This window comes from Hippocampus bargibanti, linkage group LG11 (assembly GCF_051943395.1).
Source record: "Hippocampus bargibanti isolate YZ-2025 linkage group LG11, ASM5194339v1, whole genome shotgun sequence".
NCBI classification, from domain to species: domain Eukaryota; kingdom Metazoa; phylum Chordata; class Actinopteri; order Syngnathiformes; family Syngnathidae; genus Hippocampus; species Hippocampus bargibanti.
In genome coordinates, this window is record NC_142744.1 from 11,080,001 (window position 1) to 11,105,853 (window position 25,853).

Sequence of the window (25,853 nt, forward strand, 5' to 3'; positions counted from 1 at the left end):
ATTCGAGAAATTCTTGCTTTGTAGTTCGAACACCAATCGGTGTTTGAACGGCAGTACGACGCGTGAGTGCGTACGCGAGGGTGGGGTGCTGAGCGGCGTACGGGTGTATCGCTCTCTCCCTGACCAACTGTTGTTGCTTGCGGATGTGCTGCGTTTTGCTCTCGCGTTTAATATAGGTGTACAAAGAGTTTTAGCCCCGAATCATGCCTCCAAAGAAAGTAAGTGCTGCTACAAGTGAAAAAAGAAAAGTAGTGCGTACAACTATTGCATTTAAGAAAGAAATAATCGCAAAATATGAAGGAGGTGGGCGAGTGTCATGGCGAAATCTACGATCAGTACGATATTAAAGAATAAGGAGGCTGTGAAATCTAGTGATGTGGCTGTGGGAGTGAGAGCAAGTGTCATTGGATAGATATTTGAAGAGAAAAGAACATCCAGTAGCCGAGTCATCCGTAGCTGTCACGTTCCGAGTGAGAGTGACGACAGCTGACTCGTCGGAACGTAGTGGAATGTTTGGGATCCCAAAGCAGGCGGCAGAGACGTACTAACCAAGCAGGATGTTTATTCACAAATAAAAGAAAACACAGCGAGTAAGAAGGCAGGGGGTGATCCGACCCGCTTACTACGCCAAAAAGCAAATGGCACACGAGGTTGCAAAATTACGCAATCCCGGAAGATGACATAAATTTATGGGACGCAGGGAAAATACCTCGGACCGGATACACTCGCGCATCGAAGGAAGAGTCCAGGTACGGTGGCGAGTTGAGTCAATCATCCGGCATTGTGCCCCGTATAAATGCCCCGTGTCCGTGATTAGAGAATTGACAGCAGGTGGAGGGCGGCCGGGAGAGGCAGCCCCGAACCCGCTGTCAACTCTCACGTGACAGGAGCAAAGAGATTTGAACGTGTGAGCACCCCTCAGATAGAAGAGCTCCCCGGAAGGGGACTCCTTCCAAACAATAAATTTCCTTCCTCCGTCCACCTGCGCCTTCTGTTGACCACCACAAAGGTAAAAAATCCTATTCATAATTCTTTTCTTTCTGAATGTACAATTAGCCTGGGTTACATTTATGTTTATGTTATTTGTGTCTTTTTCTGAGATATACATTGCTTTTTATGTGTCAGCATGCAATGTGCAATTTCATGCATAAAATAATGTATAAAATACTGTACTAAAAAGGTAAACATTCAGGGTGTTGGAACGGATTAAAACGATTTACATTATTTGTAATGGGAAAAATGGTTTCGGTGTTCGAACAAATCGGTTTTCGAACAGGGTTCTGGAACGGATTATGGTCGAGAAACGAGGTACCACTGTATAAGAGAAGCTCCTTTTTTTCCCGAAGACGCTTTTGTTTTCTTTTTCGTTGAGTTATAGACTGAGTACCACCGAGTCATCCCCCCTTTATGTATGAGGTTTGCTGTTGCCATTTATTTATTAATAGTTTATTTATTTATTTTAATTTGTTTGTTTATGTATTTATTCTTTAAGTTTATTTATGTATAATAATAATAATAATAATAAATAATAATACATTTCATTTGTAAGCGCCTTTCAAAACTCCCAAGGACATTTTACAGTCACAGGATATTTTTTCTGCGGGTGAGCAGCGACAGCCACAAGCGCCAGAGTTCACTCAACCCGGAAGAAACAAAGTAAAACAAAAATAAACAACTAAATAAATATGACAACACAAAGACACAGCGAGTCATTCATTCTTCAGCACTTTCTGTACCCCTTTTGTGACATTAAGCAGTTCTAGATGAAAGGATGAAAGAGGAGAGGATCAAAGTGTCCTTTTCAGCAGTGGATCAGAAACGTCATGGTGGAATGTGCACGTCTACTACAAGATAAATGTTGAAAGCAAACACACAGCTGTAGCATCCATTATGTTATTATTTACACCTGCTACACTAAAACCCGGAATGCTACCTTCTCCTCAATTTTGCGTTTATTTACATATTTATTTATTTGTTTGTTTAATTTTTGAACCTGTCATATACGCAGTATAAAAGAAGCCCCCCTTACCCCTAACATGCGTTTGTTGTCTTTTTAGTTATTTATTTCACATTCTATTCTCCAAGGGATAAATGCAGGAATTTGCACAAAACGGCTTCTTAAAAAGTGAATGTTGACTTTGTCAAAGAGATGAAAGCCATTTCAGATGAAAGCCATTTCATTTCAGAACAAACGAGTAAGGACACATGAAACGATGAACATTTTGAAACCGACTCATCATTAAAAATGGATGTGAGGTGAATTCAACTCGGTTCCACCATTTCAAGAATTGCAATTCGATCCCACGTGAACTTTACAGCCGCAATTGTTTGAAAACATTCCCGTCGTGAACAAAACACGAGGGCCTCAAGACATGCCAGACATGCCATCTTCAGTGACCACAGTTTAAAAAAAAAGCTTTTCTGCCATTTTGTGAATGAAATTTGTGTTAATGTGCACCTTGATGATTTTGGGCCCATTTTCGGCCACCAATAGCATGGGTTCACTTTTTTTGTTTCGTAACATCTAAAACTGGAAAATACAATTGATCTTTTTTTTGCTATTTGAATCGTGTCTCTGGTTTTGTATGACTCCATCATTGTTGTTCTTATTTTCAGGAAATGCACATCGGCGTTTGTTTAAATCGATGAGTGAAGATGAAATTGCCACGTCATGGTCTTGTAGCTGCTCAGATGGACTGGGCGCCCCATCTAAAGTCCTCTGACCTTTTGTCTTCAACCAGAGGGGAGCATCTGTCGTAGACAATACATGTTTCTTAGGCCTTCACGACACAGGTAAGAATCATTCTTTTATCGCAATCTCTGTTTCAGTGCTATCAGGACAGCCGAATTGCGTGATCACGTTTGATCAGACGTGCCATTTTGTATATGAAAGAGCATTTTGGGGTCATCGTGGAAGGAAACCTCTTAACTCGTTTCCATCACAGCTCAAAAAACAAAAACAAAATACAAAATAACAAATAATGTGACACAACACAAAAGACAGTCTTTCAATTTTAAGCACTTTCTGCACTCTCTTCGTTGTAAAAGCAGTTCTAGATGAAAGAGGAGATAATCACAGCCTCCTTTTCACCAGTGTATCAAAGACGTCATGGTGGAATGTGAACATCTGCTACAAGCTAAATGTTAAAGCAAACTCACATCTCCTGTCCCATGTAAATCCGCTTCAATTCCAAGCCGTGACAGTTCCAGTTGTTGTCTTTCTTATCTTCTACTTCACTTAGTCATTCAGTTTTGAGCAGCGCCGGAAGTGCAGATTACATATACAGAATAAAAAAACAATACAGGACTGTGTAAAATATAAGCGCAGTTGGGTTTTAAATCTGTGACACCAACACAGTTGGTATGTTGACAAAATTTGCCACAAAAAATGTTATTGTAATCAGTGTTCACACCTTTTTCTTGCCTCCGCAAAAAACATTGAAGCACATTTAATGTTTAACTGATCAACATTGACGTTGGTTCATAGCACAGGAACCGTTTCCTCACAGATGACAGTTTGGGGCCTTCATGAATTTTGAGGTGCAGTTCAGAAAATGGACGGATGGATTTTTGAATAAAAAGTGAATAAAATAAACAGCTAAGCAGACATAGTACATGTGTTAGTCTCCTTTTTCCTTTCGGCTTTTCCCATGTGTTAGTGTAGTACACATAGTGATTAACTTATTTGCTGCCATTGCCGAATTTATTTGGGTTTTGGTTTTTCATGCGGGGGGTTCTGGTCAGACCTCTGGCAATGTCTTTCCTTTCCACTAGGGGGCAGCATTTGTCTTTTGTCCATGTCCGTGCTTTGTTACAGCTTCATTGGTTGTTAAAGCACTATATAAATCAGTATGTATTCTATTGTATTTTGGACAGCCACCCCCATTTCAAGCTCAGATAACTCCAGACCCATATAATTTAGGAATTAACTTTTTTGTCTGATGAAAGCAGAGAGTCAAAGGCTTTTTACACTCCAATGAATGCTAATGTAGTCTTAAAAGTCAATATTCTGCGATTTGAGTGAAAATGACAAAAACCCTGGCACTGGAGTGGACACATTTTTTGCACATCGTCTGGCAGTGAATGAGTTTCATCCTACTTCCTGTTTCAACAGTTTATTTCTGTCCCCATTGCCCTAGCAATCCTAAAGAGGGGATGGGGGGGGTCAGTGATGGAATTGGGGAGCCAGATGGTCTGGAGACCTTCCCAATAGTGTGAGGGGTGCTTTTCACACACACAACGCCTCATGTCACTGTTTTTTCTGTTTTTTTTTTGAACATATAAATCCTGCTCAAATGGAAGATTAACTCTCCTCATTAAGACCCCCCCCTGTCCCCCCGTGGTCCCCTGAATCTCTCCCCTCGTGCCCACACTGCGTTGTGCCCATTGCTGCCTCAATCATGACCACCATAAACCGGATCCATGCTGACTTTGGGGCACAGGACGACGAGGAAAAAGAGAGTTGGGTGGATTTTGCTACGGGAAAAAGAGGAAGCGACCACTCGCCAAATCTGGTGCATGGATCAAGAGAGGGGGGGGGGGAGTTCAGATCCAGATGAGGAAAGGGGAGACTGACAATAACAACAACAACATGGGATTAAGCATCAACCGAGCAATTGGGAAAGACGGTTTAAGTCAAAGCGGCATGAAATATCCCGGACGACTGTATTTGTGTCATTGGATATCTGTTCCTGAAAGGCAGGAAGGATGAAATAATGTAAAAAAATGAAATTAATTAAATATTCACAATGACATTTCAATGAGAAAGTGACATCGAACCGAGCTTCAGCAAGCCTCTGACTGACGACATCGCTTAAATTGGACCGAGAAGATATTAATCAGATGCAAAAATCTGCCATGGTGGAGACGGGAGAATACCAGAGGCTGCGGGAGACTTCATCGGACTGCCGCTGGGTCACTGATAATGATGAAGAGGTAGAGCTCTTCTTTTTTCCCCCCCATCATGATCGCCATTCCAGCAATTAAGTGGTTCTGAAGATTCGACAAAAGTTGGAACAAGTCATTCATATCCCTGATGAAGAGTTGTTTTCGTTAGCTTGTCACGTTGTAAACTAGCTGACAGAACCCAAAGATCGTTTAGGCAGTTGCAAAGAAGGCAGCGTAACTTAATGTTTAATGTTTGGTTGATGTGCAAAATGCCTAATTTGACTTGCAAATGCGGGAAAAAAAACACTTGTTTCAAACCTTACACCAGTACTTAACCATATTTATACTTTTCATCATACCTGTGGCCAGAACTTAAACCTTGTACATTTTCAGATTTCAGATTGTCTGTAACGGGTTGTTGCATGCGGTATTTTAATGTCAGGGGAAAAAAACAATTGTCCAGCCTTTTCTTGTAGTAATGAAATTAGTTTGTAATAAAATAAAATGAAAATCACATTTACAGTAGGTCAACACACCAAATGCTTGATTAGATAGCTTGATTGTCAAAATAGCCATTTGGCTAGTAGAGCTCAAATCAAAATAAAATAAGACCGCATGCTCAGTCTTTGCACCGAGTCACATCGGGTTTGGTGCCACCTAGTGGCATTAGTATGCAGCAGCAGGTTGACACACTGACCATTACGGTAATCCCTATTGATCCAATCTTTTTAGCGATGAGGCAGCTGGCCACCAGTGTGACACAGTCCGTGTTGTGATATTGAAGCGAGTACCTTGCGGTTGTAAATCGTAGTTGTGATCCACACGAGCGCACGATTTTTAACGCTGTGATGTTTTTTTTTGTTCAAAATGTGTGCCTTTTTGCGTTGGCTCACCAACTTTTTTTATCCGTAATACGGTGGTCGTTGGTAGTTTTTTTGACAGACATTTGCCTTGGATTTAAAAAAAACATTGCCATCGTGTTTTTAAAATTAATTAAATAGTTTATTTATGTGCTTGTTTATTTATTGATGCACCACCTCTTTCAGTGAGGTGATATTTTACATTCGCACAAATTTAACACACAAACATAACACATGAAGCCAATTATAGCAATTTAGTTTTTGTTGTGCTCATAAAATAAAAAAGGATCCCTGGGTATCTAGCTAGCTACCTAGCAAGCTATCTATTTGATATCTATTAGCTATCCAGCTATCCAGTTGGCTATTTAGCTTGCTATCTATTTGCTATCAGCTATCTAGCTAGCTCACTATCTACAGTATTAGTTGTCTAGTTAGCTATCTACTGTATTAGCTATGTATTAGTTAGCTAGCTAGCTTTCTATCTATTTGAGTTACTTGGGGGTTGAGTGAACGCTGGCGCGTGTAGCTGCCGCTGCTCACCCACAGAAAAACTGATCCTGTGACTGTAAAGTGACCTTGAGAGTTTTGAAAGGCGCTTATAAATCAAATGTATTATTATTATTATTAAAGCATTACTGAGTTTGTCAGAAATGTTCGGTCGGATACTGTGAACAAAAGCTCAAACACAGGAGGATTGTCTTTTAACTCCGGCAGGGGGCATAGCCGTTCATGACCGACGCCCAACTTCTGCAGCTCTCTGCCAAGCTATGTATGAAAGTATATGCAAATTTAAGTGATACATTAGTAAAACATAGTCTTCTTGATTTGAATACCACGCCCCTGAACGTCTCAAGCACCAACTGTAAACAACAGAACATAGACATTTTAATGGGTTGTCCTTTCCATGAACTGATAGATTTGTAACCTGGATAAGAACCTTGGAGTTTACCAAGTATGAAATTAGTCCAAGGCCAGATTTCCTACATGAAGATGACAGTTTAACAGGCTGTGTCTGTTCACCTCAGATTCACCCCAGATTGTCTGTGCTTCTATTGTGGGCCTTGTGTTTGGCGGCTGAAACTTGTAAATATGATAACTTCTTTTCTGTCTATTCTCTATCAGAGACCCCACCCTCCGTTTGTGTTGTTCTCAAAATGTTTAATTTGTGTTTAAAAAGTGCAAAGAGTGCAGCCGTGGTGATATATGTGTGTGCCTGTGCTTGTTTGTGTGTTTGCGGGGACGAAAGGTGGCGATTGCATCACAGGAAGCACCAGCGCGGTTGAATGTGACCCGTTGGCCCCGGATCAAATGCTTCTCTGGGGAGGGTGGGCGGAGAAATACCATGACGCCTCTGTCTTCTGAACCGGGTGCTGCTCGGAACTCCCATTTGGCCGACTGAGTGCGGAAGGAGGAGGGTGGGCGGAAGAACCGGGCGCCGAGCTCTGAGAAAAGTTGCTCAGAGGTGGCCAGTACGATATGCCACGTCGCAAATCCGCAAGAAAAGGAGCTTCTATGATGATTTCGTTCTTTGATCGACAAGTAGTCGTTTATTTTACGACAGCAATACATACAGGAAAATACTGAAAAACCAAAATTTGGACCCAGAGTCATTTAGCGAGTGTACATAGTGTCAAAATTGATCTTCCAGACAAGGGAGAACAAGACCACCGGCTCTAAATGCAAGGAAATGCGCTCCATGTTCTATTTTCAGATGAGGAGGGCAAGAATGGGAAATATCTTAGTGACGTGTGTCCGGACCCAAATAAGAAGTGACATTGCATCACAGTAAAGCGAGAGTGCATGCGCAAAAGAAAGAAACCAGAGACTCTGACCGACTGCATATATCAAGTCTGTCTGAAGGGTGATCGAGCGAGGGCGAAGAAGTGTCTATTTTTAGCCCCACGCTGGATGGAAGACCAAAAAAAAAATCACACAGACAGTAGCGACGCATGCAGAGTCACCGAGCCAGACGGAAGGAGGGGACAGGGAGGAGTGATTCGCTGCTCAAGTTCTGCAAACTTGCCGTCTCATTGTCTCGCATGACTGAGTCAAAGCTCCAGAACGGACGTTCAGAGGGGATCGGCTTACCATGGAATGTGGTGGATTCGCACAGCGTTTTGCGAGGCGCCGTTTGCCACTGTCCTGGTTTCAAAACTCCACATCTGGATCCAGGAAATCGGTACACCCATTCTTTCGGATACCGGGAAGCTCAGAACAAGGAGGTTCTTATAATGGTTTTGGGGACGGGGTCAGATCACCAGAACACATTTTTGGCCTCGTTTAATCATCTGGGCTAAGGAATTCAGGATGCGACGCTTTGACAAGCTGAGAAAGACGTTCCCTTTCCTGGCACATTTTCATATATATCGGGTAAGATTGTTTAACTTTTATAGTCTGAAAGTGGTGTGTGTGTGTGTGTGTGTGTGTGTGTGTGTGTGTGTGTGTGTGTGTGTGTGTGTGTGTGTGTGTGTGTGTGTGTGTGTGTGTGTGTGTGTGTAGGGCGAAGGGAGGGGGGCAGCTGGACCATAGCGGTCCTCTGGGAGGGTTGTAATTGCAACAGGATGCACAGTAAGAGCAGAATTAGGCTCACCCAGGTCGAGAATGTAGTCTGTGTTTCTTGCGTGTTTTGTGTAGGAAGTGAACCCCAATAATTGGATTGGATTGGATATGCCTTTATTAGTCTCACAGTGGAGAAATTTACATTTCACAGCAGCAAAGTGAGTGAAATGATTGTATATTTTCTACACTTCTTCTCTTCCTTTCGGCTTTTCCCTTCAAGGGGTCTCCACTATCACCTTCAAATAAAACAATGCAAAGTCTTAAAAAAAAATCAAATTCTTTGATGAATCGCCAGATTGTTCGCAGCCAATATCCCACTTTCGCACCTCATCGAGAGTATTTCGTCCAAGCCCCGATGGCTTCAGACTTGACACCGCTGTGCAAAGAGGCCAGACAGGAAACAGATTTGTATCGTCTTCACTTTGCGGCGATCTAACGCGCACGTGTCGACTGCGTAGGACGACCAGACTCGCCGCGTGGAGTGATGGGCAATAACTCATGTTGAGTGCTTTTTAACAGAATAGATGACGTGTGTACTTTTCAATATTTAGAGTACTGAAAACCTGAAATACTTTAGACAGAGAATTATCAAAAAAAATGGTTTCAATGTACAGACGGTTTTGAGCTGCATCCAGATTTCAAGTATTGTTTGAATCCACATTAACTCACTCATTGTCATTCTTGAATTTGTTTGTGAATTGAAAAGCATGAAGTGGAGCACCATTCCAGAATTTCTTCAGGTTTTGATTTGTTTCTTGCAAGGGTGCAAGATAAAGTGCTGGCCAGACCTCTTCCACAACGAGGCACTATTTTCCTTTTGTCCATGTTAGCGCTTTGTTACAGCTTCAGCTGTTGTTAAAGAATATATACAGTAAATGTATATGTATGTATTGTATTTTGTACAGCCGCCCCCATTTCAAGCTCAGATAACTCCAGAACCATTAACTTTTTTTTCTGATGAAAGGTGAGAGTCTAAGGCAGTGGTGTCAAACTCATATTTGTCGCGGGCCACATCATAGTTACGGTTTCCCTTGGAAGGCCGTTATGAATTTTCGGAAACCGTATAAATGTTTGATCATCTCCACATATTATATACATAGCACACAACAAAATAATCACTAACTACTACTTTTCAAATTTGAAGTAAAAAACGGACTGTTTTTGTGGTTTACATGAGACAATTTGAAAATTTGGTTTGGACTTTAGCAAACATCATGGAATTTAACAAGTTAGATTTGCTTTCGCGGGCCAAATAGAATGATGTGGCGGGCCGGATTTGGCCCCCGGGCCTTGACTTTGATACCTGTCGTCTAAGGTTTCTTATGCTGCATTGAATGTTTATGTTGTTCTAAAACTCAATATTCTCTGGGTGCAGCAATTTGAGTGAAAATGACAAAAACCCTGGCACTCGAATGGATACATTTTTGCACATCACATGGCAGTGAATGAGTTAATGCGGCATAGATTGTAATGCAAACTGTTCACAGAGTGAATTGCTGGGCAGATGCCAAATTTAGCATGAAACGAAAGCCCTCATGCTCATTTTCAATTTATGTATTTTTTTTGACAGAAACTGGGCAATAATATGCAGTGTGAGGAAGGCACAGAATGGCTGCTGGAGCTGCTGATTGAAGTACAGTTGCAGCAGTACTTCCTCCGTATCCGAGATGACCTCAACATCACGAGGCTCTCCCATTTTGACTATGTCAAGAATGAAGACCTGGAGAAGATTGGCTTGGGTCGACCTGGTGAGAAGCTGTCCCTTTGTGCATGCCTACAGATTGTTTTTTTTTTAATGTATTTATTTTTGTGTATGTTGGTGTGACATGTCACATTCTCTCGATTTAAAAAGGACAGAGAAGATTGTGGGAAGCTGTAAAAAGAAGGAAAGCCATGTGCAAGCGCAAGTCCTGGATGAGCAAGGTGCACACGCAACAAGAAATATTAAGCTTCCTATTCGAAATTGCCCCGTGTCACGGTGGTGTTTTTAAAAAGCCGACAGGATGATGTCATGTGTGGTACGGCGTGAATAGGACACCACACTGACCGCTCGTGTTTAGATTTGGTCGGTCAAACGTGTGAGGAGGCACCAGCGATTCATTGACATTTTTTTAATTATCCAATTGCTGTGGAGCGTGTTTCTTTGTGCATGTAATTATCACTCTAAAACTGCACGCTTGAGAGAAACACCGCTTTGTACCTGACATGGACATTGCTGCTTGGCTGAGGAAATTACGGTGAATGTGAGACCCAGGAGATCCATTCATTCATTCATTCATTCATTTGTTCGTTCGTTCACTTATTTATTAGCTTATTTATTTATTGATTTATTGAGCTATTTAGTTATTGATCTATTTCTTTATTAATGTATGTATTTATTTAATTTAAACGCCGAAACATGTCAGGTATTTGAACACCTACAATACACTGTCTGTAAGTAAAGAATCTGTTTTAAATTAGATATCAAGTACACAGGATGAACTTAATACAACGATTTATTTATTTGCCAGTTTATTTTCCTGTGTATTTGCTTAGCCGGTTGTTTATTTACTTCTAGCCGAAAAAATATCGATTAACCGGAACTATCGATATATCCGACCCTGTTTGCATGTAATTTTCTCTGTGCGTTTATTTACTTCGATATATCCGATATCGATATAATGTGCCTATTTATTTATTATTTGTTTATTTATTTATTCATCTCTGTGTTTGTGCATGTCTGTTTATTTATGTATTTATTTATCCATTTATTGATGTGTTTAATTAATGTATTCATTCATTCATTCATTCATTCATGTATTTTTTTATGCATTGACTTATTGAGGTATTGAGTTATTTATCTTGAGTTATTTATTTCCTTGTTAATTTGTTTATTTATTTGCCTGTTTATTTATGTATTTGTTCAGCCGGTTGTTGATTTACTTCTATATGTGCCTATTTATTTTATTATTTATTTAAGTATTTATTTATTTATCTGTTTGTTTATGTACGTCTGTTTATGTATTTATTTATCCATTTATTAATGTGTTAAATTAATGTATTTATTCTTTCATTCGTTTATTTATTTATTGTCGTATCTATTGTCTTATTGGGGTATTTATCGATTTATTTATTTATTTGCTAGTTTACTGTATTTATTCATTTGCCTGTTAACATATTCATTCAGCCAGTTGTTTGTTTCCTTATATATGTGCTTATTTATTTATTTGTGTCTAACTTATTAATTTACATACTTGCTTATTTATTACCTCAATGTAACAACGGCTTTGGTAGCTTTCATTAATTTTTCTCTTTGAGCTTCTCAGCAGCGCACGACAGCTCTAATCAAAAGTGAATGGTTGCTGCTTATTCTCCATTCAATGACAGTATAATTTGGTCCCCCCCGTGTGCTTTTTCCTCCACACTCATCCAATTCCCCCATTGACTTTGCTGTCGTCTCCCTTAATTCCGCTCTAGGTGTTCAGCGCTAAGCGTCCAGATGGGCCAGACTTTCCCCAGCAGGGTCATCCCGCCTCCTCCTTCCGTAAACTCTCTCCCACAACGCCGGATGGGCTCCTGGTCGCACATCCCACCGTAGGTGTTTCCCTCGATGGGCAACGGCACTCTCTAACCTGCCTCATCCCAGAGAAGGATCTGACTCTCCTGGAAAAGCTCGGCGATGGCTCATTTGGAGTTGTGAGGAGAGGAGAGTGGCTGACCCCGACGGGAAACACGGTGATTCTGCATGACAAGATCCACCAAAACGTTTGTTTACAGCAAATCCATATCGGTGTCCATTAACGTCTTGCTCTGCAGATAAACGTTGCTGTCAAGTGTTTGAAAACGGACGTTCTCAGCCAACCCGACGCTCTGGAGGATTTCATCTGTGAGGTCAACGCCATGCACTCGCTGGATCACCAGAACCTCATTCGCCTCTACGGTGTGGCGCTCACACACCCCATGAAGATGGTAGTCCACACACAGAACGCCCGCGGGGAGAAACAGGAAGGGAGGAGAACGCGTCGTGTACTTGGGGCGAAAAGAGCTACTGGCGTTTCGGCCTTTTTCAATGTTGCACTCGCTACCTTCGAGCGCCAAATAGTTTGGGAGCTACGCCATGACTTTTTCAGCTTCCTGTTTGTGTGGCGCTACTATGTCAACATTACTGGAGCTGCCCTGCTCTTTCTCAAAGATTTGCGTGTGCTTCATTCCTAAAATGATTTTCCTCAGCCATTCATCTTCCCCTCTCTCTCTGCTCTCTCTCGCTCCCTCTGTCTCTCTCACTCATTCTCTCTCTTGCTCTCTCTCTCGCCTCTGTCTTTCTCTTTCTCCTCGCTCTCTATCTCTCCCCGTCCTCTGTCTTTCTCTCTCTCGCTCTCTCTTGCTCTCTCTCCTCTGTCTTTCTCTCTATCTTGCTCCCCCCTCTCTCTCTCACACTCTCTCTCTCTCTGTCTCTGTCTCTCTCTCTCTCTCTCTCTCTCTCTCTCTCTCTCTCTCTCTCTCTCTCTCTCTCTCTCTCTCTCTCTTTCGCTCCTCTTTCTTTCTCTCTTGGTCGCTCTCTTGCGCTGTCTCCCTTCTCTTTCTCTCTCTCTGTCTCTCTATTTCTCTGCCCCCATGCCTCCATGTGTCTGTCTTTCTCGCTCTCACTCTCACTCTCCCCCTCTACGTGTGCTAGGTGACTGAGCTGGCGCCACTTGGTTCCCTGCTAGAGCGCTTGCGGCGGGCCCATCCACAGGGCCCCGTGTTGATCCACACTCTGTGTCAGTACGCGGCGCAGGTGGCCCGTGGCATGGCCTACCTGGAGCAGAGGCGCTTCATCCACAGGGATCTGGCAGCCAGGTGATAATAGACCTAAAACATGATTCGATCTTGAGCGTTTCATGGGTCAAATGTGTGGCTCAAAATCTTTTATTTTTGGATGGTGTTCATTTGCCCTGGACTGAATTACGTCTGTGTAAGCTCTCAGTCGTACAGGAGTAGTCCATCGATGAGAAGGTTTCTTCAGCCGTCATCTGTACAAAAGTGAAGGTTTCGGACGTTTCGCCTCCTATCCAAGAGACTTCGTCAGCGAACTAAAGTCTGACTGGTCGTATCGGCCCCATTTATATATCCCTAATGTCCAGACCTAGTGGCGCCGGACACAGCTATGATAGGTCCCTACTCTCAGGTTGGAGGGGGCGCGGACCCCCCCCTGTGGCCCCACTGATTGTTCCTACATTCCTGACTAACGATTGGCCTATTACCCCCACTCCCCCCGGTATCACCTCATCAGCATAACGACCCTCATCAGCATTGCGAAAGTTGCCTAACCTGTTTTGCCTGAGCAGGCTATTGTATGAACGATCCAAATTGAACCTCACACCACCAGACCGGTTTAATGAAGGATTTTGTTGTTTTATTTTGTTCTTATAAAACAACGATCCAAATTGAACCTCACACCACCAGACCGGTTTAATGAAGGATTTTGTTGTTTTATTTTGTTCTTATAAAACAACAAAATCCTTCATTAAACCGGTCTGGTGGTGTGAGGTTCAATTTGGATCGTTCATACAATAGCCTGCTCAGGCAAAACAGGTTAGGCAACTTTCGCAATGCTGATGAGGGTCGTTATGCTGATGAGGTGATACCTTAAAAGCTATGACGGACAGCCCCTCCCACCCCCTCCTGCCCATCCTGACAGCTCTGGGTAGCTCCTTTAGCCAGAGACTATTACACCCGCGCTGCAAGAAGGAGAGGTACCGCCGCTCGTTCCTACCGACTGCTGTCAGGCTTCACAATTCCCAATGATCACATGTGAAAAAAAAAAAAAAAAAAAAAAAAAAAAAAAAAAAAAACTGGACACTTGTAAATATGGGTTGTTGCAATATATCTAAATGCATCTCTTGATTCTGCACTATGTACAGTCTTGTTTATAGAACGGTTTTTGCACATCTACATTTGCACAGTAAACAGTTGACATTTTTATTTTGTTATGCTTAGAATATCTTGTTTTCTATCCTTTCACTCCCACCTCAACCCCATCCCTCTTCAATTGCTGCTGTGGACTGCAAATTTCCCCATTGCGGGACGAATAAAGGTATTCTGATTCTGATTCTGATTCTGATACCGGGGGGAGTGGGGGTAATAGGCCAATCGTTAGTCAGGAATGTAGGAACAATCAGTGGGGCCACAGGGGGGGGTCCGCGCCCCCCCCAACCTGAGAGTAGGGACCTATCATAGCTGTGTCCGGCGCCACTAGGTCTGGACATTAGGGATATATAAATGGGGCCGATACGACCAGTCAGACTTTAGTTCGCTGACGAAGTCTCTTGGATAGGAGGCGAAACGTCCGAAACCTTCACTTTTGTACAGATGACGGCTGAAGAAACCTTCTCATCCCTGGACTGAATTGCTTATATTTTCCTTTTTTTGTGATTTTATGGCATCTGACGTTATTTTATCGATGCAGTCTTTGCCTCTGACTCCTCCGCCCAGACATTTGTAGACTATTACAGGGCGACTTAGTCCACGGGCTAAATGAATCACTTCTTGACTGGTACATTGGGCGTATTTGCCCAAATGTAAGGCAATTATTAAACACTAAACATGCCCTGCTAATTGCCCCAATTAATTTACACATATGGCCGATCTTCATATTTGTTGTTATTTAACATGGCGGCGGGGTTATTAAAATGTCTCCTCAGGAATGTCTTGCTGGCATCAGCCCACAGAGTGAAGATTGGCGATTTTGGTCTGATGAGGGCGCTGCCAAACAATCATGAGCATTATGTCATGCAGGAACACAGAAAGGTTCCCTTTGCGTGGTGAGACAGCAGTGACCCGAGTTGGAGTTTTGTGATTAGGACTTAACTGATTTGGTTGATTTTATTCATTTACAAATTAAATGTATTTACTTATTTATTTGATTGTTTGTTATTTATATGTGTTTGTTTGTTCATTAATGTATTCTTTTATGTATTTTTCTTTTTATCATTTATTTGTTCGCTTATTTGTTTCTTATTATTTATTTGTTTGTTCATTGCGTTATATATGTACGTATGTATGTATCTATTTATCTTTGTATTTGTTTATTTCTCATTTATCTACCTATTCATTATTCCTATCTCGTTTATACATCTCTTTATTTGTATTTAACTTATTTATTTCGGCATTTATTTGGTCATTCGTTCATTCATTTATTTGTCTACATATTTATTTATTTGTTTATTTGGGGAAATAAGTTGTTTTCTGCCTTGCAGGTGCGCCCCTGAGAGCCTCAAGACCAGAACCTTCTCTCACGCTACCGACACGTGGATGTTTGGCGTGACTCTCTGGGAGATGTTCACACATGGCCAGGAGCCTTGGTTAGGCCTCAATGGCAGCCAGGTACACCCGTGGATTTCCAACCATTTCGGTGGACCTCCCAAGAAGATCCCTGTGTTATCAGATATTTGTATATTTAAATCATTCACTGCCATTCCTGAATTTATTCTGGGAATTGAGAATATGACGTAGAGCACCATTAATTTGTTTAGGTTTTTGTTTTTTCATGCTTGGGTGCTGATAAAGCGCTGGCCATGGCTTCTGGCATTTTTTTTCCTTTCCACAAGGCGGCATCATTTCCCTTTTTTCCATGTTAGCGCTCTGTTCCAGCTTCCGCCTTTGTTAAAGTGCTATATAAACCAATATGTATGTATTGCATTGTATTTTGGACAGCTGCCCTCATTTCAAGCTCATATAACTCCAGAGCCATATAATTTAGGAATTAACTCTTTTTCTGAGGAAGAAGAGGGTCTAACACTGCATTGAATGTTTATGTAGTCCTAAAAGTCAATATTGTGTGGGTCACTCAAGCGACAATTACAAAAACCCTGGCACTGGAGTGGAAACATTTGTGCACATGTCTGGGAGTGAATGAGTTAATCATCATTTTTTTCCCTCCAGATATTGCATAAAATCGACAAGGAAAGTGAACGCCTCCCGAAGCCAGACGACTGCCCGGCGTATATTTACAATGTCATGCTGCAGTGCTGGGCTCAGAAATCAGATGACAGACCAACGTTTGTAGCCCTGCGGGAGTTCTTACTTGAGGTAAAGTCATAATTATTAATTAACTGCTTTCAAACACACTGTTTTCATTTGCTTGTGTGATCGCAACACTAACAATACTGCAGAAAAGTAACACAAATACTGTACTCATCTTGATCCTCTGCATAACATCAACATAACTTTACTGACACCGAGTGGATATAGCTTAAAACGGTTGTTAAAATATTTGCATTGTTATTCACAGGGCCGAATTTGAGATTTGAGAAATATCTGAAGTAGTTGTGTTCGAAATACGATTTGCGTTTCAGAGCCTGCCAACGGACGCGTGCGCGCTGCAGGACTTTGATGAGCAAGATAAGCTCCTAATTCAAATTGATGATGTCATCACAATCATTGAGGGCAGGTGAGTGCCATTTGTACTTTCAGGTGTCAAATACGGTGTGGATTCGACCTTGGTGTCATTCCTCTGCACTTGCTTTTTAAATTATTTTTTTTAGAGCTGAGAACTACTGGTGGCGAGGTCAGAACAAACGTACCCTGAAAGTGGGAACGTTTCCCAGGCACGTGGTGACCTCGGTAGAGAGTTTGTCGGCTCATGACATCAGCCGACCCCTCAAGAACAGCTTCATCCACACGGGCCACGGAGATGCCGATCCTCATCGATGCTGGGGCTTCCCTGACAGGATCGATGAGTAAGCGCCGCTTATTTGATTGCATCAGGTGATACTCGTTGCATGCAGTGCCGAGCAGGAAATTCACTCGTAAAGTGACACTGTGAAACTTTGACCGCTAGATGGCAGTAGCTCGTTACGAGAAGTTGCTCGCTATTCTAACGTTCTGTTTGCCCCCCCAGATTGTATCTTGGAAATCCAATGGATCCTCCTGATGTTCTTGGTTTGGACCTCAGCGCGGCTCCGCCCACTCAGCTACCGGGACGAGCTAAAAGTGAGTCAATGATGTAGTCGTGACAATCATTTCATAATCATAAATATGATGGTGGTGACCATTATTTTATTTTTTTTTGTTTTATTTTTTTTTTATTGTATTTATTCGTGCATTTAATTATCAATTAATTTGTTTGTTTGTGGGTGGGTTTGCTTCTGTGGCTGGATTTTTTTTAACATTTTTTTTTCATGGTTGCATAGCATCATCGATCACTTCGCCACAACTTAAGCTAAATGTAATTCAATTTCATTTAAAAAAAAGTTTGTGTTAGTTTATGTCAGCAGGATGCAAATCTACGTCACATCCAAGACGTCACAAACTCGTGCGGGTATTCCCGGGGCTATCTGACTTCCTCCTACATTCTCAGATCATGCATGCAAATTGGATTGGATTTGGATTGGATTGGATATGCCTTTATTAGTCTCACAGTGGAGAAATTTACATTTCACAGCAGCAAAGTGATGAAAGGAATGAAAGTAGAAAAACGAAATATATGAGCTGCTGGAAAGGCAGCCACTCTCGCGGCGCCGTCTTGAAGTCAAAAGAACAAAAAAAAAACTAAATAACAAATAATATGACAGCATAGAGACCATATGACAAAACAAAGACACAGAGACATTCATTCTTCAGGACTTGCTGTACCCTCTTTGTGATTGTCTTTGTGAATTGAAGATCCTGAATTGTCTAAAAATGTGAATTGAATCCAGATGACAACGAACATTATCGAACGTGGTTTGATGGCTGCATAATCTGACCCGCTCAAGGCTCCGCTGAATCAAATCTGATATTTCTATGACTTCAATCTGATTCTCCAGTGTCTGTATTAACCCATTCACTGCCATTCACAAATTTATTCAGGAATTGAAAATATGGCATAGAGCGCCATTGCCGAATTTGTTCGGATGTTGTTATTTCATGCTTGGGTGCCGATAAAGCGCTGACCATGGCCTCTGGTGATGTTTTTTTCTTTTCCACAAGGGGGCAGCATTTCGTTTTTTACATGTTAACGCTTTGTTCCAGCTTCAGCTGTTGTTAAAGCTCTATGTAAACCAATATGTATATATTGCATTGTATTTTGGACAGCTGCCCTCATTTCTAGCTCAAATAACTCCAGACCCATATAATTTAAGAAGTAACTTTTTTTCTGATGAAAGAAGAGAGCCTAAAGTTTCTAACAATGTATTGACTGTTTATGTCGTCCGAAAACTCAACATTCTGTGGGTCTTGGAATTTAAGTGACAATTACAAAAACCCTGGCACTGGAGTGGACACATTGGCAGTGAGTGAGTTAAGAATTATCACTCACGATATTCATGTACAAAATCCGATCAAATTTTTCATTTGACTTGTGAATATCCTTTTTCTTGACTTTGACATGCTTGCTCCCTGCGGGGACCCCCCTCCCCCTTGGGATCAAATGGCATCTTTTCTGACCTACTTGCCATCTCCTTTTTTTCCTTCTCACTCTTTGCACTGCGTCGGCTATATTTTGTTTCCAGAAGAGCCTCCTCCCCGCCCTCCTCAACCAGCAGTGCTCATCAAGAGTAAGTCTGGTTTCTCTCAGCAGCTCCTCACCCATTGCTCCTGCCCTCCTTGTTCCCTTCTCGTTTCGCTCTTCAAAGGTACACTCCAAGTATTCCCCCCCCCCCCCCCCTGTTGTTTGCTTGTTGTGCAGTGACTCAAACTTTTAGTTTCTATTTTTTAGTTTATTTATTTATTCATTTATTGTGATTTGAACTCATCCTCCAGCCTGGAAAAAGTAATGAATTATTTTGCATGTTTCTCCCCAGAGCCTTGTTACGATGCGGTGAATCGGGATGAGGACTTGACATCTTCAGGACCGAAGAGACTGTCAACCAGCTCTGTCAAAGGCCGAAAACTTACCCCAACGGCCTGGGTCTCTTCTTCCAAACAGGGGACTGACAAAAGTTTTGAGTCAAGCCACTACCCCTGGAGCGAAACGTCCCTCATTGACTTTGGTGAAGACTTTCCCTCGCCGTCGTCACCTTCGGTTGAAATTCCGATCCCCAGTCTCGCCAAACTGGCTTTGGGAGCAGAGAATCTCTTGGATCGGACACCTCTTCAGAGTCCCTCCAAGTCGTTACCGCGCCCACTTCACCCCACGCCGGCCGTGGATTGGGATGCGCGCCCCTTACCCCCGCCACCGGCGTATGACGATGTAGCGCAAGATGAAGACGATATGGAGGTGCGGTAGGAGGACACATTTCCGCAATCCATATGAGGTGTCACTAAAGTAAACGTAGGCTTTTATCATCCGAAAACATGAGCTGAAAAATGAGCCTTTTTTATATCAGACTTCAAAATCTAACAATAAGCCACTTTTGCCATTTCCAGCAGTTAGCGGCGAAAGTCATCCCTTGCCGCAAACATTTGCGCTTTTGCATCGCGACATTCCATTTCCGAATAAGAGCATTTTTTTTTCAGGTAATGTCACATTCCCAAACACATTTCGGTTGCGGAACTTGCTATGCTCTACGAATAAGCTTGATGGTAAATTTTGTGCTCCCCGCAAGCTAAAGCTTTGCCAGCGTTTTGCTACCATTTTTCTAGCGCTTTGCTCGCACTTTGCTAGCTTACGACACGGGCTGCAAATTCACTTCACAAAGCCTTGGCGGCGAATAAGCTTCACTTCTGACCCGGCAACCTCCCAAACCTTATATGAGTAGAATATGTTTCGTCCACGATGTAGTTCCGCACACATCCCAAGTCCGCTTTGAGCGGCTGCTGCAAGCAATACCGAAAATGAATTTAGTGTCATGTGCTTGTCCCATCATTTAGTCATTTCCTTTTTCACACAGATGTCAACTTTGTTACCCTTCTTCTTGACAGTAATATCAATCACAGCAGAAAAATAAGTAGACTAAAAAATGGCATTCAAAGCCATTTTGGTTTACTTTGCATTGGGCGCATATACTTCAGCCTGTAATGGCGGCTGGATGCTGAGTCCATCCTGCTTGTTGAAGAATGCCAGTTTCCTCCCTGAGCCCCGCCGAGGTGCTTTGAGGAAAAAAATAAATACATCACCTAATTGCCGAGAGCATGCTGCACTGTGACTCCATTTCTTCTCCACGCGTCGTTTATTGGAGTCTGGATCAGTAATCGAAAGTAAACAAATGTGTCTCATTATACCCCTCCATGGAATAATAGAAGCATATTCAATAAGACATTGCAATGCAAATATATACATGCATACATTTTGTTTTCCGTTTTAGGTGAGTTCCATCAACGGCACAGAGCAGCAGCATGGTGAGGATCTCTCATCTGGATGGGATTTGGACGACGTGAGCCGTGTCTCCAGAGCGACAGACAAACCAGGCGTGGACGATAACCTTTTTGTTCCCAGCAAGCACAGCCGGGGCCCAACTACCTCCTTCTCCCAATCGGCCGAAATATTCCGGGAACTCCAGCACGAGTGCATGAGGACGCTGAACGTGTCTCAGAGTTCGGCCTTGCGTCTGCTGACATGCCAGTCTTTTGCTCAGGACAGACCCCAGATCCCTCCTCGGGTCCCTATTCCACCTCGCCCAATAAACAGAGGCGACTCTGCCTTTGCTAGTTGGTCCAAGGACCTCTCCGTCTCCTTGACCCCGGACGATGTCCGTGAAGACATTTCGGGCTCAGAGCAGGACCGCCCACCGCAAATCCCTCCGAGGGAACCTTTGTCACAACCTGGCTCCAGGACCCCCAGCCCCAAAGGCCTGGAGGTGGGCTCCCCGCAGCAGAGAGTCCACTCTGTCAGTCCCACCACTTGCCACCCCTCGCACGCCCACAGCTCCTACCTCTCCACCTCTCCGGGTAAATTGATGGCAACGACGAACAGCTTTGCTTCAAATCCCAAATACGCTGCACCCAAAGTGATCCAGGCGCAGGGGACGGACTTTGTAAACAAGACCCCCTGCATCCTCCCCATAGTCCGCGACGGACGAAAAGTCAGTCACACTCACTATTACCTCCTGCCAGAGAGGCCGCCCTACCTTGACAAATACGACCGCTTCTTTAGGGAGGCCGAGAGCCCAACTGGCATCGCCGCGGACGGCAGACGCGTACGGCAAGCTAATACTGCAACAGTCCGACCGATGGTACTCAGCACTTTACAGGGGCAGGCCCAGGGACAGGAGATCGTCCCGCTGGGTGAACTTAAGACTCATTTGTCCTCTGACAATAACAGCAATCTTGGACCATGTGTTTGCGCAGAAGGTTCCATAGAACCGATGGGCAACGTTTACTGTGCCGCGACGGACGCATTGGAAAACTCGGCTGACCGAGTCAAAGCGGTAAGAGGACCTTCGCTTGACTTGTCAAATGACAAAGCCATACACAAAGAGTACTGTATCCCACAATGTAAGGAACCATTTTGTTATATTCAAAGCATTGTAGTAAGAAATGACCAGGATTATTCTATTTGATGTAAATTGACTGTATTCTTTCAAGGATCATAAATATTCAGTGGTTGTGCATGTTGCTGAATCCACCATATGTATATATAATTAGATTCACATCTAAGTTACAATATTACAATACGTTTTCCATTAGTAAACCCGAAATCATCGTATTGGTCACGCAGTCGCAATGTGAGCCGTGATTGGTCCTTACCTGAGCAAACTGGTGTCATTTTCAGGTGACGGCAAGTGACAAAATGGCTGCCGCCTTAAGCTTTATCAAATTGATGTATTTAAATTATTAATTCATATTTCACAAATGAAAGCGCAATCTGAATTGTGTGTTTAAACCACCGGAGTAACACAAATATTATCAATGTCAAGAATATCTTCAACTTGGTTTTCTACTATCAATCTTCAATTCAGGAAATTTAATTACAAAAAAAATGATATAAAAAATATGTTTCCAAACGGTTGACTGCTGCAGATTGTAAGGCTTTTAATCACTGGTGGAAAGCCGCCATTCTATTTATATTATGTCGTTTTATGCGTTGGAGTTTTTTTCCCCATCAAGTTTAAAATGACCAACTGTATTTGAACGCATCTCCTGTTGATCGCGAGCGACGTTCAGGTTTCCAGTGATACCTCGGTTTATGAACCCCTTGGCTTACGAACTTTTCGGTTTATGAACGTTACATTTATGAAAAGTTTACCTTTGTATTCGAACTTTACCTTGGCATCCGAACTTTTTTCGTACACAGAGCTGCCTCAATGAGTGATGTGTCGTTCGCGAACGAGCCAGTTCTTCTAACAGCAAAATGGCAGCCGACTGTTTTTGTCCTCTATTCCCCGCCCCCAGTCTTCGGTTAAAGTCACGTGATTGATGAATGCAGCAGTGAGGGGGGGGGGTGGTTTAAACATTAAAGAGACAGGCAGACGACAGTGAGAGTTTCAACTTTGATAGTTCAAAGGCAGTGTAGACTGAAAGGTTAAAATACCCCATCAATCAGGCTCCACAAATAACCCGCACAAGTCATCTGTACACTTGATGCAAAAAGCTATCAACCCAGCTCAACAGAAGACAACTGATGAGGAACTAGATAAAATTATCACAGAGAAAGCGCCTACAAGGGATCATTCCTCAAGATGGTGAAAGAAGGTTACGTCCCTTATCTAGTGTTTAATGCTGAGGAAACCGGCCACTCCATTCCATCAAGCCATCAACAACCATCGCAAAGGTAAATAAAACAACTTTATTATATAGTACAGTTTATTTCTTTAATTATAATACCATAGCACATTTATTATATATAAAATAAGGTATATTTTGTGTAGTTTTAAGGCTTAGAAAATTAGAAAGTAGAAAATTATGTTTTATGGGGACCTGGGAATGGATTATTCTCATTTTAATGGTTTCCTATTGGAAATTAATGTTTGGGATACACACTTTTCGCCTTACACACTTTGTCTATGAACTAATTAAGTTATTAACCAATTAAGCATTTGAATGTATTTTGTTTTTCTACTTTCATTCCTTTCATCACTTTGCTGGTGTGAAATGTAAATTTCTCCACTGTGAGACTAATAAAGGCATATCCAATCCAATCCAATCCTCGGCGATGGATGAAGCCAAATGTGGAAGAAAAAGTGTCAAAGTACACATCCAAACTTTATTTTTTACTTCATTCCACGGGAAGTATTTAACCTGATGTCCACCCCCCCCCTCCCCCGCCAGCGCGCTATTGTATTGCGTCATATTTGCCCCTTTCCGATCACATTCGGTACTCATATCGGTATTTGGTGCACCACTAATCACAACAATACTTTAGTTAGTGCCGGCAGCTTATTCTATTCACCTTTTGTTGTGTGATTAATATATTGTACATTCTCATTCTTGATATTGGACATGTTTATCGTGCCCTCGCAGGTGCAGGAAGCAGTTCACGGCGTGACCATCGAAGAGTGCCAAACTGCCCTCCAGATCCACAATTGGAATATTGAAAAAGCTGCACATTATCTGAAGGTAGGCTCGTTTCTTGATAAATAATATATGTAAACTGCTTTGTTACACCCGTGGCTGTTGCAAAATGTGCTATATTGTATGTAAATAAAGAGGCATTTTGCATAATATGCAATCCATAATTTTCAACTTAACTCACTTTTATTTATCGAGCACTTTAAACAAAGCGCCGTATGTGCAGTAAAAATAATTCATACAACAACAAAACAAAGAATTAAATATTAAAAGACGGTAAAAAGTTCAGTGTTTTTATTTTGAATGTTTTTCGCCCGCTTAAGTTATTGGCCATCATTACAGAGTCATAGTTTTCACCTCACGCCACAAAATTGCAAACTTTTTAACAACTACCCCTAAGGACATTCTCGCATTGGTATAATCAGTGTTTGAAATAACGTCTTCCCGGATGCCAGAGGCGTGTAACTTTTATGGCAGGCATACAACTTCCAGAAGCTCTATGCCCGGGTGGCCGAAAACTTTTTTCCAGAGAGAAAAAAAATCAAACGTGTGTGTGGCGTCACCTTGAAGGGAAAAGCCGAAAGGAAAAGAAGAAGAAGCATTTGTGGCAGGTACATCAATTACTTAATTTTAAAGTGTTGTTCTGTTATATATTCTGATTATCAATCCTTAATACTTTGCAACAATGTGTTTTTTTTTGCGATTAGTCGTCTTATTGTGCTTCAAGTTGTGAAAAATCAGGCAAGCAACTTTATGGCCGGGCAGGCAACTGTTCAGAGTTGTCTGCCCTGATGTCCGCTAACTTTTTGTCACGTGTTTCAGACACTGGTATAATCCATCAAACACAATGGTCCTTTGTAATCGCGCTGAGGTTTGTGATGCAGCGAGAGACACGACGTTCCTTAACGCTAAAGCGCTTTGCAGTTTGGGCCATCCCGGGTCGACCCTTTTGCTGTTTTGAGGAAGAACATTTTCATGGACAGCGACTGGAAATGCAAGCAAGCAATCAAAAAGCTGATGTTTGCCACTTTTTTTTCGTCCAAAATGGATTCCTCCTCGGCTGTAACGTGGCTTTGTTGAGCCTGGCGGGAAAATTAGGCCATCGCGGCGACGATGACCAGGTTGCAAATATCTCTGCCGGTCCCTCCCTTTTCTCGACTTAGTTGAAATGAAAAGTGTGTGTGTGTGTGTGCGCGCGTGGCCACTGGCTACAAAACAACTTGCGGGAGCAATTATGTGTTTGTTAATAACCAAAGTCCAAAACGTTAGAGGATAAAGAAAAAGGTGAATGAGATTTCTCGGATTCAATCTAAACAATTCTTCTGTCAAAGCAGTTTTAAGATGTGCCGCAAGCAAAAAACAACAAGAGAAAAACTTGAGCTCCTCCTCATCCAAGTTTTTTACCGCCGGTCTGTTTGTGTGTCCGCAGGTGGAGCAGTTGTTTTGTTTGGGTCTGAGGAGCCGGCCCGAATGTCTCAAGCTGCTGGAGATGTGCGACTGGAACCTGGAGCTGGCCGGTACGCACATGTTAGATGACAACGGATCCACAACGCAACAGAGGTACCGCTCACTTTGCTCATTGCCGCTTTGGCCAACTATACGGGAGCAGAATGTTCACACATTGGGGTCATTCTTCAGTTTCAAATTTGCATTTTCAGTTTTATTTATTTCATTCTTTATTTCTTCATTCATTCATCTACAGACGCTTCCGTATTTACAAACATTTGAGTTATGAACAACAGTACATATGACCATTTTGGTAGTAATATATGTCCGATTCTCTCCAGTTATCCATGTACATATCTTTATCGAGCATATATTTTATTAAATGTTTATTTTTCGTAAAAATCAATACAGGTTAATTAAACAAACCTTAAAGGACCACCGACGCCTCCGGACACGTTGTGTACATAATTTGTAAAATCACTTCAAATGACTTCTACTGAGCGTATTTTACAAAGATTCCACCGCATATAGCTATATTTTACATTTTAAGACTCACGCTGAATATTCAGGAAGTCTTGTTTTCGAGTTGGTGACGATTCAAGACGTGTCGCCATTTCCGGTTTCATGTTGAAGTAGTTTTTGGACACTTGAAGTCATTTTTATTGGTGTTTTTCATTTGACTAAAAATATCAGCCTGCGTGTTTTGGGTATTTTAGATGCTATAAAATGTTTTTCTGATGTCATTTAGGAAACAAAAAAATGGTGTCGGTTGTC

At 42.2% G+C, this 25,853-nt stretch overlaps 1 protein-coding gene across 8 annotated transcripts in view; it reads left to right on the top strand.

The window, feature by feature from the left end:
* tnk2b (tyrosine kinase, non-receptor, 2b) overlaps nt 1-25,853 on the top strand; it is a 30,716-nt gene that overhangs the window by 3,506 nt on the left and 1,357 nt on the right. The window contains exons 1-19 of one of the 8 annotated variants that reach the window (XR_016116547.1): nt 7,162-7,926; nt 8,001-8,117; nt 9,877-10,054; nt 10,159-10,229; nt 11,763-12,020; nt 12,102-12,254; nt 12,961-13,124; nt 14,969-15,088; nt 15,524-15,650; nt 16,209-16,355; nt 16,622-16,716; nt 16,811-17,005; nt 17,167-17,258; nt 18,758-18,802; nt 19,049-19,464; nt 20,492-21,208; nt 21,280-21,358; nt 21,474-21,553; nt 23,586-23,639. Coding sequence is in view for 6 of the 8 variants with exons in the window: in XM_089009233.1 (XP_088865359.1) it covers nt 7,837-7,926; nt 8,001-8,117; nt 9,877-10,054; nt 10,159-10,229; nt 11,763-12,020; nt 12,102-12,254; nt 12,961-13,124; nt 14,969-15,088; nt 15,524-15,650; nt 16,209-16,355; nt 16,622-16,716; nt 16,811-17,005; nt 17,167-17,258; nt 18,758-18,802; nt 19,049-19,464; nt 20,492-21,553; nt 23,586-23,681; nt 24,089-24,244; nt 25,063-25,193 (3,713 nt within the window). In the remaining 2 variants the exon portion in view is untranslated. Of the gene's footprint in view, nt 1-2,616; nt 2,794-7,161; nt 7,927-8,000; nt 8,118-9,876; nt 10,055-10,158; nt 10,230-11,762; nt 12,021-12,101; nt 12,255-12,960; nt 13,125-14,968; nt 15,089-15,523; nt 15,651-16,208; nt 16,356-16,621; nt 16,717-16,810; nt 17,006-17,166; nt 17,259-18,757; nt 18,803-19,048; nt 19,465-20,491; nt 21,554-23,585; nt 23,682-24,088; nt 24,245-25,062; nt 25,194-25,853 lie in introns of those variants that run through there. The other 7 variants (XM_089009233.1, XM_089009237.1, XR_016116546.1 and 4 more) reach the window with 7 other exon arrangements.